The sequence below is a fragment of the Lissotriton vulgaris genome, chromosome 10 (assembly GCF_964263255.1).
Source record: "Lissotriton vulgaris chromosome 10, aLisVul1.2, whole genome shotgun sequence".
Lineage (NCBI taxonomy): Eukaryota > Metazoa > Chordata > Amphibia > Caudata > Salamandridae > Lissotriton > Lissotriton vulgaris.
In genome coordinates this window covers 160,997,985-161,011,511 of record NC_141698.1, presented here as the reverse complement: position 1 = coordinate 161,011,511, position 13,527 = coordinate 160,997,985, and the positions used below count along the sequence as shown (strand labels likewise).

General features: G+C 41.2%; 1 protein-coding gene across 3 annotated transcripts in view; it reads left to right on the top strand.

The window, feature by feature from the left end:
• VWA3A (von Willebrand factor A domain containing 3A) overlaps positions 1-13,527 on the top strand; it is a 544,099-nt gene that overhangs the window by 154,637 nt on the left and 375,935 nt on the right. For all 3 annotated transcript variants that reach the window (XM_086940772.1, XM_086940773.1, XM_086940771.1), the window contains 4 exons: positions 967-1,032; positions 1,541-1,672; positions 9,227-9,365; positions 13,161-13,264. In XM_086940772.1, the coding sequence (XP_086796898.1) occupies positions 967-1,032; positions 1,541-1,672; positions 9,227-9,365; positions 13,161-13,264 (441 nt within the window). The remainder of the gene's footprint in view (positions 1-966; positions 1,033-1,540; positions 1,673-9,226; positions 9,366-13,160; positions 13,265-13,527) is intronic.

The window sequence follows — 13,527 nt, the reverse complement described above, 5'->3', positions numbered from 1 at the left end:
AGTAGGACATTGAAAGAGAGAGACCAAGTAACCCCTAATGAGAACTTGGATTTTTGGGGAAAAAGATCAAATGTAGTGCTTTTTTGGAAAACAGCACTTAAACTGATGGGTCTCTGACTATCCCTGGCTGGGCTGCTATGTGCCTCTGACAGTTCCTTTGCAAACTTGCTTGGTACATGGGTCCTATTGGATTTCTTTTGTTTACTTAGTGGATTTTTCTCAGAACCGTGTGACTATACTAGAAGATCCTTTGTGGAAACCTACTCACTGAATTCAGTACCAAAGAAATAGAATTTTCTTGCATGGTGCTGAAAAAATATTCTAAATAATAACATTTTAAATGTATGAGGTAAGTTAAACCGGAAAGGAGAGTGAATGCCCATGAAAGGAGTTTGCAAATCTACAGAGGCATTAAACTTGTAGGACATAGTCCATTGAAGAAATGACTAAACATGACATTGGAATTTACCCCATCATTGATGGTAAACTATGGCAACAGCGCCAAGAGGATAAAAGCTCTGTCAATCATCTCATCTCAGAGAAGCAGTCAAAAAAGGAAAATTATATGAAACTTTGCACCCCTAAAGTGCTATTATAGTTAAACAGTTCTTAATTGAATTAACTCTGGAATCTAGATGCTCACCAATCCCCAAAACTCGGTAATTCGCCGCTAATGACAAGGGTAACTCGTCATGCACTTTCCATTGATTTCAATGGAAAGTAAATGAGAAAGAAGAGTAATGCCTTAGCAGTAAAGGGGTTAAGATCATTTAAATCGAGAAAGGGACTACATATACTTACATAAACATGTTGACTGGAAATGTATGTATAACAAAAGATGTGCAGTGTAAAAAATTACGTTGATATGTTGAACTAAAAAAATGCACAGATTAAATATTATTGTCCGAATAGAAATAAAAAGTTCATGAAATAATAAACGTTAACCTTTTCTATTCCTGAACGTAGGATTCTCTAAAAGCTCTAGCGGAACGTGTTGGAGGGCGATATCACTGTTATTCTTCAAAAAATGAGGTGAGACTGTTAAAAAAGAAGGCTTCTTTGCACTTTATAAATCTTCTAATCTTGCTGTGGTTGACAAACTTTATCACTGCAAAAACCGCCCAAAATGCCGAATGATCTCTTGTTGTGCAGCCATCACTCATCCATCGTTTTGCATTCACATTGTTTCAGGTGCAACACATTTGGGAAATGCAGTGATATATTTTTCCATACATACAAGTATGCGCTTCCTTTTGTAATAGGTATGCAAATATAGCAAATGCAATATAGTGGTTTATTTATGTTTACGTGGTACGGTTTGTTCATAATGCTAAGAATCAAGGACAGGCTATTTTGTTTGCCCCAACTTTAAATCATATAAGCATCCTGCTATGAGTTGGTCCATAGTTAAACCTGAGTGCATTTACTATATGTGCCTTTAACCCACAATCTATGCAGCTGCATAGATTTATCTAATCCACAACAGGTAAATATATGTCTCAGTTGAATTTTCATTGTGCCTCCTGTCTGGTTATTGCAGGAACAGATCTATACCAGCAGTGATGTGCAGATGTTGGTTTGTGAATATCAGCGAGCAAGGGATGTTCTCCACAAGATCAAAGAAATGCGTCGGGGCATGCTGGGTAATGCCCTAATCAGTATAATGCAGGAGGTAATATTGATGATTGGTGTGTATTTTATTTAGTCTTGCCTTTGGCACAGACCTGTGTGTTATGTCCAATGTACAAGTTGAATTGAACAAGTGACAAATAATACTGTTGAAGTGAAACTAAGCAAGCAAGAAAGAACTGGGCAAAGAGTATGGGTGCAGTGAAACTAAACCCTATGTGCAAAAAGCTTGAGACAGAAACAAGTAAAAATACATCTATTCTGCAAATGTTTCCTGTGCTGCTTTAGACAGCTAATATATACAATATAATTGAAAACATTCATATATACAAGCATCCAATCTATTTTATTTTCACCAGAACACAACACAAAGAATGCCTCCCCGACGCGTTTCGGTCTCCTGACCTTACTTATGGGTGTAGTAAGCAAATCAACTTGTCACGTGACTGCTAACGCCACTTGACTTACGCCAGCCAATAGAAGTTGCATATGATGTATTATGATCTTAATAGGCAATCAAAATAATCATGTATTGCAGTCGGATTGCTGTTTATTAAAACATGATTATTTTTTATATATATATATATATATATATATATATATATATATATATTATATATATATATATATATATATATATATATAGATAGATATATTTTCGCTCCACTGCCAAAAAGACTTGACACACCAGCACTCGCAGTAAGTTAAACCTTGTCAGGTTTATTGCACAAGAAAACAATCAAACAGACGCGTTTCAGCACTTGCCTTCGTCAGTGTCAGCTGGCGACGGCGAGGCGGAAATTAAATACGGCAAAATACAATGAAATAAAAAACGGACCACTGTCCAAATCATAAGCGCCATCTTGTAATGGCAAAACCAAATCAAGATTAAGTCAATTCAGGTATATTAGTTGAAATTATTGTTGGAGAAATATACATGTACTGTCTACTTATACATTACACCAGATAAATAATTACATAATTACATCCTCGTTTTCAGCCCAAGATGGGCAATCGTTATGAAACAATTAATTCCGTGTCATATAGATTACTAATGAATCACATTCCAACATTCTCTGATATACCCTGAAATATTGTATTACATAGTGGTGTGTCTCGGGGAGAATCTAATTATATTAAAATATACAACAACCATAGAGCCCTGAATGGGTATGCAGTGAAAAAATTTCTTTTGAACTATACATAGTTTATTCTAGAATCACTGTCTATTCTAAATGGAAATGTACATTGTACTTTATATCATATAGTCCCCTGACTCTTTACAACCTTGGTTTCTTTAATTATTCTAAAAAAATACTCTGGCATTGACACAGCTAATATTTACTTTCTTACATCATTAATTACAGATGTGATGTTAGTTCTCCCCCCGCGTTAAGACCTCCAGGTGAATTAGTTTGGAGTTCGATGATGTACCTCGACTCCAAACGTCTTAACTTCTGTTTATAGTTACCACCTCTCAAATCTTGTAGGAAGCAGTCTAGGCTAAAAAAGCTAAGCAGAGTTCTGTCGCTATTATGGTGCGTGGCAAAATGGCGAGCCATCGGGTAGTTCTCATCCTTATTTGCGATGGCTCGTTGGTGTTCTAATATCCTTAGCTTAACTGCTTTTGTTGTGCTCCCTACGTAGCGGTGTCCGCAGGGACATTTCAGGCAGTACACTACATGAGTGGTAGAGCAGGTTATGAATTTAGGGATTCTGATCTTCGCTTCCTTGTGGGGTACCTGGTATGATAATACCCTCTGGCTCGTGCTACAGGCCTTGCATTTCCCACATGGGTACGACCCATGCATGGCCTTTAGTTCTGCTTTAGATCTTTCTTTGGACAGGTGACTTTGTACTAACTTGTCCTTCAGGGATTTAGTTTTTCTGAAAGTTACCATTGAATGATCCGATAGATCCTTACCAATGACAGCATCTGATTTAAGAATGCCCCAATTTCTTAGCATAATGGCTCTCACCTTGTTCGCTGCTACTGAATAATTGGTGATTAATCTTATTATGCCATTGCCACCCTTATTTGCTCTGCCTTGTCTTTCAGTCAAGTGTGTCTGCCTGTCAGTAGCTAACACTTTTCTTTTTGATTGTTGGAGCACCGCATGGGAATAGCCACGTGATTTAAAGCTTTTTATGCTTTTCTCGGGTTCTCCTCAAAGTCTTTATCCAGAGAGCTGTTGCGTTTTATTCTCAACAGTTCCCCATAGGGGATGCTTTTCACGAGGGTTCCGGGGTGACTACTCCGTCCGTGGAGAACGGAGTTCCCCGCTGTCTCCTTTCTGTAAAGCGCAGTGTGAATAGCGCCTGAGTCCACAAAGACCCTAATGTCCAGAAAATTGACCTCTTCCCTGCTCATGCTGTGGGTGAAATGCAGATTCAGATCATTGATATTTAGGGCTGCTATATATTCTTCTGCTGAGGATTTCGATCCCTTCCAAATAAGGAAGAGATTGTCAATGTATTTCCTCCAACAGATTACCCTGTCTACCCATTCAGCCTTGTCGTCCGCCCAGACCACCTGCTTCTCCCACCAGCCCATGAATAGGTTCGCGTAGCTGGGGGCGAAGCTGGTGCCCATGGCCGTCCCCCTGATCTGCTTGTACCGTTGGTCCTGGAAAATAAAGATATTGTTATTTAGACAGAATGATATAAAGTCCATAATCATCCTGCAATGCTCCAGATATCTGGCAGATCTCAAATCCAGGAAAGTTTTCACCGCTTTCATCCCGTCATTGTGCCTGATACTCGTATAAAGGCTGGAAATGTCTAAGGTTATCATTATCAGATCGTTTTCCCACTCCACATCCTGTATTTGCCTAAGGAAGTCCTTGGTATCTTTGGTATATGAACTCAATTGAGTAACCCATGGAGCCAGAAATGAGTCAATAAACTTCGACATGTTCTCTGTCAGTCCTCCGATGGACGACACGATGGGTCTCCCTGGTGGTTTAGTGGAGTCTTTGTGTATTTTAGGCAGATGATAAAAACTAGGTAACCTAGGTTGTTTATTCTGCAGGTATAGATACTCTTCTCTGGCCAGAATTCCCTTACCATACCAATGTTCAATCATGGTATGGTATTCATGTACGCTTCGTTGGTATTCTTGTTCTGTTGTGGGTAGGTAATTTTCGCGGTCTTGTAGCTGGCGTAGGGCTTCTTTGCAATAATTCTGGCGGCTCTGAATCACAATATTTCCGCCTTTATCAGAAGGCTTAATCACGATCGAGTCGTCCCTCTCAAGACTCAAAATTGCAACCCTCTGGTTTGATGATAGATTCCATTTTGTTTTTTGTTTATTAGTTTCTTCCTGTTTAGATAATTTTTGTAGTTCTTGGTTCACTGTCTCTGAGAAGATGTCGACCGCATCAATCGGTGTCTGGGGAGGAAACGTGAGGGTGGTTTGAAGATGCTATGTTCCCCAACCTGGGTAATGCCACTAGTTGCGCCTCTACTGACTACATCCACTGGTAGCGCTACCTGAGATCCACTTTCCTCTATTAGTTCCTCAAGTACGGCCATGTTTTCAAGGTCCCGGATGTTGATATCAAAGGGATTCTGTGAGTCAGCCTGTCCTTCTATTGTTTGCCTCTGTATGTTTTCTCTGAGGGCCTTTTGTTTGAAAAATTTCCAGAGCTTGAGCTTCCGAATAAACAAGAATAAGTCAATGCGTGCCTGTGTGTACTCATAACAGCTCGTTGGACAGAATGTTAGTCCCAGCTTTAGCACGCTCTCTTCACTAGTGGTCAGGACTCTCCTGGAAAGATTGATTATATTGAGATCTTCCATTAGTTCCTCTTGTGCCTGGCGTGTCGGTTTCTCAGTTGTCTGGTGCCTCTCCCTGTGTTTCCTCCCTCCTCTCCTCGTGATGCGACTCCGCTTATATTGGTTGATTGTTCCGGTGGGCGTTTTTTCCCATCCCTCAACCAATTTTGGCGTATTAAATCGAACTCCTCGCGAAAAGAAGGCTGGCATCTTGCTTCCGTTTGGCGTCCTCCACCTGAATTCCTGTCTTCTGACTGCTCTGCGCTTGTTACCTCTGATTCTGAGGTCTCTGCAGGTATCTGTGGCTTTTTGTTCTTCGCTCTCAGGTCGCGGCGTGGTGCGTCGTATGTCCGCGCAAAAGTCAGTACTCTTCCTTGCTCGTAATCACGAGCGTCACGTTCGAATTTTTGCTGTTTTCTCTGTTGTATTCTTTTCTCGTAGACAGTGAGCCGTTTTTTCATGGATTCCTTCTCATTGTCCAGTTTCCCTTGATCTACCAGCTCGAGAATCTCCTGCTCCAAAGATTCAATGTCTTTCAATACCTTTTCTCTGTCTTTCCAGGCGAATTTGATCAGAAGCCTCTGCATCCCCTCCATATATATATATATGTTATGGGAATCAATGAGAATGTTTACAATTATATTCAGTTTTTTTTACATTCTTGAAATACGAAGGTTAAATATATCATGTCTACGTGCGCTCTCAGAACTGACTCCAATTTTTAAAGGCATGGCTAGGGGAATCTGGGATGCGACAGTGAAAGAAAGGGAATAGGCCAGTGGCTGATAGAGAGGGGAAGAAAGAGGGAGAAAGAGGGGGTAGCTAGAAAGAGAAAGAAAGGGAGTATAGAGAAAAAGAGAATGAGATAATCCACCATTGCAATCACAGTAGCCACTGATCAGATTGCTGCAGAGAATGCACCCCCAGAACAGGAAACATGCCATTGTGCTGAAGAGGCAGGCAAAAAAGTAAAAAAAAGTCAATTCCAGAACACACGCATCAAAGTACAGTAAGCACAGCCAGAATGCATAGACCCTGCAGTGCTTCTAAGAGTTGTAGCAAAGGCAAACAATTAAATATTAAAGACTGCATGTGAGAGTTTGCCAACGTGAAATGTAACCCAGAATGACAATATCAGCATTCCGACCTTCATACCAATAACAATCTGAGAAAATGTGACAGAGGGGATCAGAGAGCCACCAGGAAAGTAAAGTGGACATACTATGCAACCTTGTCAATGAGGCAATCAACTAATTAGATGAAATATTCATCATTTTCCACAAACTTAACAAAATCCAAAGCCATGAAGAATGTTCCAAACACATCCTGGCAACAATGTGAGGATATTTTCATTTATCTTGACTTAAAAATGGCACATACAATGGATATTTCCACCGCTGTTGCTTACTCATCAAACCCTTCTGATCCTACCAGTCTTCCAAGTTATGGCTAATGAAGATTGAACACAATTAACTTGGAAACCAAGACCTCTAATATGCTAGTTCAACCTTTCCCAGCAGCATTGCAAAAAAGATAAATGCCCAACTGCAGCCCTGGACATCACAAATATTCTTCGTGCAACCCCATTAACAGTACGCACTTCACTGCTGAAGAAACTTGCAGCATTTCTAGCCACCTCACACACTGATCTCAAACTTGACATACGCAAGTAAAATATTGGTAAGGTAAGTCATAAGATAAGTTCCAGTATACGTAGATGAACTTTACCATCTTGATGGCCATGAGTCAGAGTTTGGGTCGTGAGAGTTCACTGTTATAGCAACTATTCAGGAGGAACTCTGCAGACACTTGGATGTTGGGATCTATGAAATCCTAATCCGTCTTGGGCTCTTCCAGGATTACGGCCCTGTGTACAACAAAAAAACAAGGTTTTTTGCCTTGGAATGGATCCAATTATTTCTCAACAATCAAAATGTTAAGATCAGGATGGGGTCAGTTGAGTCTTCGAACATAAGCGTTCTACTTATTGTACCTCAACCATCACCATTGTCTTTTCTCCTCTTCAACATCTCCATGCTTACCAGAGCCCAACTACTCATCACCTGTAAGATGAGATTCCAGATGTATTCAGAAAATACACTAATCCATCTCTCCCGGACCAGGATCCCGGAAAGTAGGTCAACATCACACAATCACATTTGTTGCTAGATGAGAGAAAGCTTTTTCTGGCTCACTAGTAACACGAGAGATACCCTGTGTACCAGTGGCGGCTCGCAGAGGGAGTGCTGCACAGGGCCGGACTGGCCATAGCGGGCACCGGGCGTTTCCCCGGTCAGCCGCCAGGGTGGGGGTCGGTTTTTGGCCTCTGGGGGCCGTTTTTGTTACCGGGGGTCGGCAATGTCGGCCCCCGGTAACAAAATCGTCCGAAACCGGCCGTCGCAAACTGCTCACCTGCACCCCCCCCTGACCCCGGGGGGGGGGGCCAGCTGAGCAGTTTGCCAGGGCCGGTTTCTGTTCTCAGTCCGGCCCTGGTGCTGCGGGATGGTGGGGAGGGGCGGGGTGGGGGGGGGGGGGTAGTGGAATCGGACATACGTCGGCCAGGAGTAAAGTAAGTAAATAAATAAAACTATTTACCTTGCACTTGCTGATAACGTACCAGAACATGTCTGTGAACGTGAAACGTCGTTGAGAGATGTTTGTTTTTAGAGTGATATGTTCAGATTTTGTTTTGAATCCTTAAATCAATGAAGTGTGTGTGTCTCAGTGCAAAATGTCACATTTTAAATGTGCATACCTTTACCCACTGCTTGGTTTTTACAATTTACATCTCTTGATAGAAGCTTGTGTAAGTGGTAGTGTGGTGTATAGCTACTCATCAGGCGTTTTCCTTTTTACTACACTTTACATTGACTGTTTCCCCTATCTACCCCACATCCACCTCGCACTCGCACTAGTTCTGAGGTTCCCCTTATTTTGTACCGCACCGGCTTCAGCGCTGGCGCGTGAATGTAAATATGTGGGGGAGGGTGTGGCTAAACATCTAGGGCCAGGTTCGAGTCTGGCGGAAGGCTGAAACATCCTGTGATTCTGAGCAAATCTGTAATGCAACTGGTCCTCACGTAAATCGCTCTAATACCTGCGGGTTGAGTTTGCAAATCTTAAAACTGCAAAAAAAGTGAAGATATATATGTATATATATATACATACATACATACATACATACATACATACATACATACATACATACATATATTGAGATTTTGCCAACTCCAACTTCCATGCAGGCGATGAAGAAAGGCTCGAACTCCACTTCAGGTTTGGCAAGCTGTTTTATTTTTCACATAGAGTAGCCATAATGCGTTTCGACTGTCTTTGCAGTCTTGATCATATATATGTGTGTGTGTGTATATAAATATGTGAGTGTGTGTGTGTATGTATATATACACACACACACACATATGTTGGGCTGGTAATACCTTGTATTAAGATTTCTATGCTGGTGGGGCACAAAATGCCAAAAGGCCTTGATCGGGCTGTTTAGGACGTAGCAGAACCTTCCAGTTGCCGCAGTGCAAAGGTTTCAAACGTATACATCCCTACGACCAGTGTAAGGCAGAAACGTATCCGTTTTAAATAGCAATGCTTTGGACAAGGTACAAGGATGTCCTAAAATATATTGCAGACATTTGAAAAGATTCGGTGGAAGGTATGCCCTTATTCGCCTTATGATTAAATCAAATAGTAGTGAAAATGAGGGCTGTGTTTTATAAGTAAGCGCTTCCTTTTTTGTAGGCTAGAGTACTTTTTTTTTTGTAAATGGCTTGTGCTGTTCGTGATCATGTGTACTGGGTGCTTTTAGATTTCAACAGAGGTTGCCAAGATGCCGCCAAACAGGTTTCTACCCCGGCCCGTGAATCACGATGGTCCACTTATTATAGAAAAGCCACATTTCCTGCCTAAAACTTCGCTTGAGTGGCTGAAGAAGAACGGACTGAAAGGTATGTGATACCCTGGTTTAGTGTTTTTAAAGCAAACACCTGTGCATTTTTCACTTTGATGGTGGGGTTGTGGGAGTCGGTTATGCAGCTGTGCAGGTACCTGTGTACTATGCTTAATTTGTGCCAGTGTTTGCAGGTAATGAGCACTGTCACTCCTTTTTGGGGGGCAGGGACTTATCTTTGATTCTCAGATTTTGCCCCAGAGCAAGAAAGAGAAAGACAGTTGATAGAAGAAGAGAAATGTAAGAAATGAATGACAAAGGAATAAAGCAGGAATGAAAATTAGCCTACAAGAGATAGAGAGGCAGGAAGCTTAAGGAGGTGAAACAGGCACAAGAGGATATCAAACCTGGGTAGCCGTGGTATTTAGCAGTCCACTTTTTTTTAATGATAGACGATTTTGGGCCATGGGATGGGCTATTAGACACTGCTACCAGTTCTCCTGAACCTCAGATTGTCTGTTTTTGAAGAGCTGTGAAGGGTTGCTGATCCAGTTTGCCATGTTAGCCTTTTCGCTGGCGAACCAACAGCTTTCCGGAGGGGCTACTAAAAATCTCGGGGGGGGGGGGGGGGGCTCATTCTTCCAAAAAGTAGGCAGAGTGGAGATGCAGGGGGTCTAAGAAGATGTGAAAAACAACAAATCCTCATTAACAAGTAAATGGTCTTTTATAGACCTGTGAAGTACTCGGATGCTGCTGTCTGTGTGTCCTGGAAGCAGTCTCAGCCTGGGCTGCCACACACGACGGAGGGGGGTGGGGAGGGGCTGAAGCCTTTTCTGCCCAATGGGCGTTGCGCGCCTGCCAGTATTTAGTAGACTTTGTAGTTCTCAGAAGCCGCCTGCAATGCCTAATTTGATCATGATGAAAATTACATATGCAGTTATTTTTCTTTCTGTAATAGTTGTTCACTTTGCCCATTTCATCATGCTTAACTTTTGCAGCGGTATGTAAACCTTTCTTTAGTACTCCTCTGGGTTATGCGAGTGCCCTATAAAACTAAAAATAAAAAAAGAATCCTAAAATCTTTGAAGCAGGAGTCTTTAAATCATTTCTGGTGAAACTAATGGAATGGGTTTAGTAAGTAATAGAGACCTGTTTCTGATCTCTCATACCCAGGTAAAGCTGAAGACTGCTTCAGGAGTATGTGAGCTTCATGATTTACCCACCATTGTCAGTTAGGTCTCAGCCCATGAGATTGGCAGAAACTGTACACCTACTCTGTCACTGGCAGTCAGGCACCAGACCTATGAGAAGGATCGAAATGTACACATCCCTTGTGGCAGTCAGTTAGGCCTCAGACCCATTAGTACGTACGCATGTTTGTGGTGCTTGTATAGCTGGAACCAAAGGAAAAGGCAGCAGAAAGCTGTACGCTTTCAAAGGCGAAGATACATTCTCTGAACAATTGGTGCAGAAGCTGTGTTCGGCGAGTGGAGGTGAACTGTTATTTCCTTGTGACGTACAATTCTTACGATCGTCAGAAATCGCATACCTACCCAATGACTGTTAGTCAGGCAGTGGGTGTTGATATGGACAGCAAGTGCACAACTACCTCATGATTACCAATTTGCATCAGGACTATTAAATGAAAACACATGCATGCCTTCTCCATGGCCACCAGGCAGGTATCAGACCTTGTAAGGTAAAGGAACCACACACTTTCCCCATGACTGTCAGATACACTGAAGGCCACCAGATGAAGGTCACCAGATAGAACAGATACTCATGGATCTATCCACAACACTGTTGACCATGACTTTTGTTTACAAAAGTCTGTAGATTCCTGCAAACTTAAAGACCACTTGTAGTGTCCGCCAGCATTCAACTTGGCCATCCGAGCTTCAACATGTATTTGAATCCATTAGCTCTGGTGAACTGACACCATTTAATGGTATGTTTGAAAATGAATGCTTCCAAAACCATCATTATAAATGATTTGACCTCTTTGGTGATTGGAAAAGAGGTTCCTCTGTCTTAACAGTGATAAATTGGAGATACTTGTGTTGGTGGCAAGAAGTAGGAGAGTACACCATTGTTATGGACCCTTTGCCCAGCTTCATTCCTTCCCACAGGTCTCAGAAAGTAAAAATGTGTAGCTAAAAAGAATAAACCCACCCTAAAAAAGAATCCAAGTGACCAAGGATGTCAGTCTCTGTTCCTACATATGAAATCCTGAGTGTGCGCAGAAGATCTCTTGACATGACTTGTTTGGACTAATGTCATTTAATCTTCCAAGCTGTTCAACAGCAAAAGTAAGCAAGTATCAGAAAAGCAAAAGTCCAAGGTGGCTACCTTAGGGGCACATGAATGTACTATGGTCATCCTGGAAATAATTTATTTTAAGGAAGTAAAAGAAAAGTCATTTTAAGATGGCCAACCATCTTGAAATTGTTTTTCCTTTTCTTTAAGAAAAATAATCCCAAGATGGCCTCCCCACCTATGCACACACAGACATGGCAGCCATCTTGAAATTATTTTTGTTAAAGTAAAGAGCAAATCAATGCAAGATGGCCGCCTTGCATATGCTCAAATGTGCACACATATGCAGCTTACTTGGGATAGTTAAAAAACATTTTAAGCAGCTTACCCACTGATGCAGTAGTGGAATGATACAATTCATCCAAATAAAAAGACAGTGAGACCAAAATGATCCTTAGGTACAACAAACACAGGAATACGGGTAAAAGCCATTTAATCAGGAGCAGGGAACAGAAATAGACAACACAGTCATCAAATCACAAGCAAGTGGGTGACACAAAGCACACTCTAAGTCTATATTGGATAAAATTGTGTTATGGCAGCACATAGCTGAGGCTGACTGTCGGCGAGATTGCAAAAGGGTAAAACAGAGATGGGTGTCTTGAAGTGCAGAACAGAGCCATAGAATCAGAATCACGTTCCACCCAACCCTGATAGTGCAACCTAATTATCAGTTATTTAGGAAACCTTCAAAAGCCAAAATGTTGCAAGCATGCCTTCACCTGACAATTGGGATGTATAGATGTAATCGAGAAAAACAGAAAACAGGCGCAACGTTACAATGTCTTTGTCGACAAATCACTCTCTATCATCTACATTGACTTGCAAGGTCTGCTGTCTGCCATCACTTGTATTATCCCCTCATCTCTAATCACAGCAACATATGAGGCCATTTCCCAAACCAATTGCATCCACACAGAAGTTCAAAGTGGATTTTCAAGATAATTGTTGAACTTTTGAATATGTGGATATTCACTAACTACTGACCAACACATTCCCTCCCTAAACACTCTCCCAAATCATTGTGAAGGGCAGAAATAAATTCCTATGCAGGATAGGAATAGGGAGGGAACGTCCCCAAAATTGGTGGATCTATAATGGGTGGGTATTTTGCAAGTAAAAAAGGTTTCCCCTGTAGAGAAGAACATGTAGGAAGTGAAACTGCACCACAATTGGAAATGTGCTTCATTTTCTCATATCAAAATGTTTTTGCACGCGAGTAACTTTAAACTCACAAAGAATTCCACAGCTACTCCTGAGAAACTGCACATATTACAGCTTCTCAAGGGTAATACTGCAATTCTCTGTGAATTATTTCAAAATAGTTGAAAATTTACAGCCATTTTAGGCAGAAAACTACTAGTTTTACTTTGAGAAATGAGTCTGTATACTGCGTCATTTAAACCTGTTAAAACTCTGTATTTTGTCCTACAGACAAACAAATGAATCCACTGTCTTTGTAGGCAATTCATTCAATGTATGTCATTACTGTAACTTGTGTTAAGCCATTAATATGTTTATATTATTTTTTTTACAGGCAAGAAGCTAAGCCTTTATCAGGTGTTAGCACCTAATGCATATTCTCCTGTGGAGGAATTTGTACCTATTCTTCAAAAAACTGTGTCCTCAACACTCCATGAGGTATTTGAACTCATGTTTTCAGTTTTGCACATGGTTGTCAGTTAACACTAACGCCAAGTACAGATTATTAGATGCATCTGGAAAGGCTCAGATCAATAAATGTGATTTATTTATTTTGATAAATCTTTGAACTGCCAGGTGACTATTCTTGGTTGTGAAAGTGGATGACCAATGGTAATTTTGCTTGCTGCCATGAGTGTCAAGTTTGTTGTTCTAAATATACATTTTTTGTAGGAACAATCGTTATAGAGTTCCAACCAGAA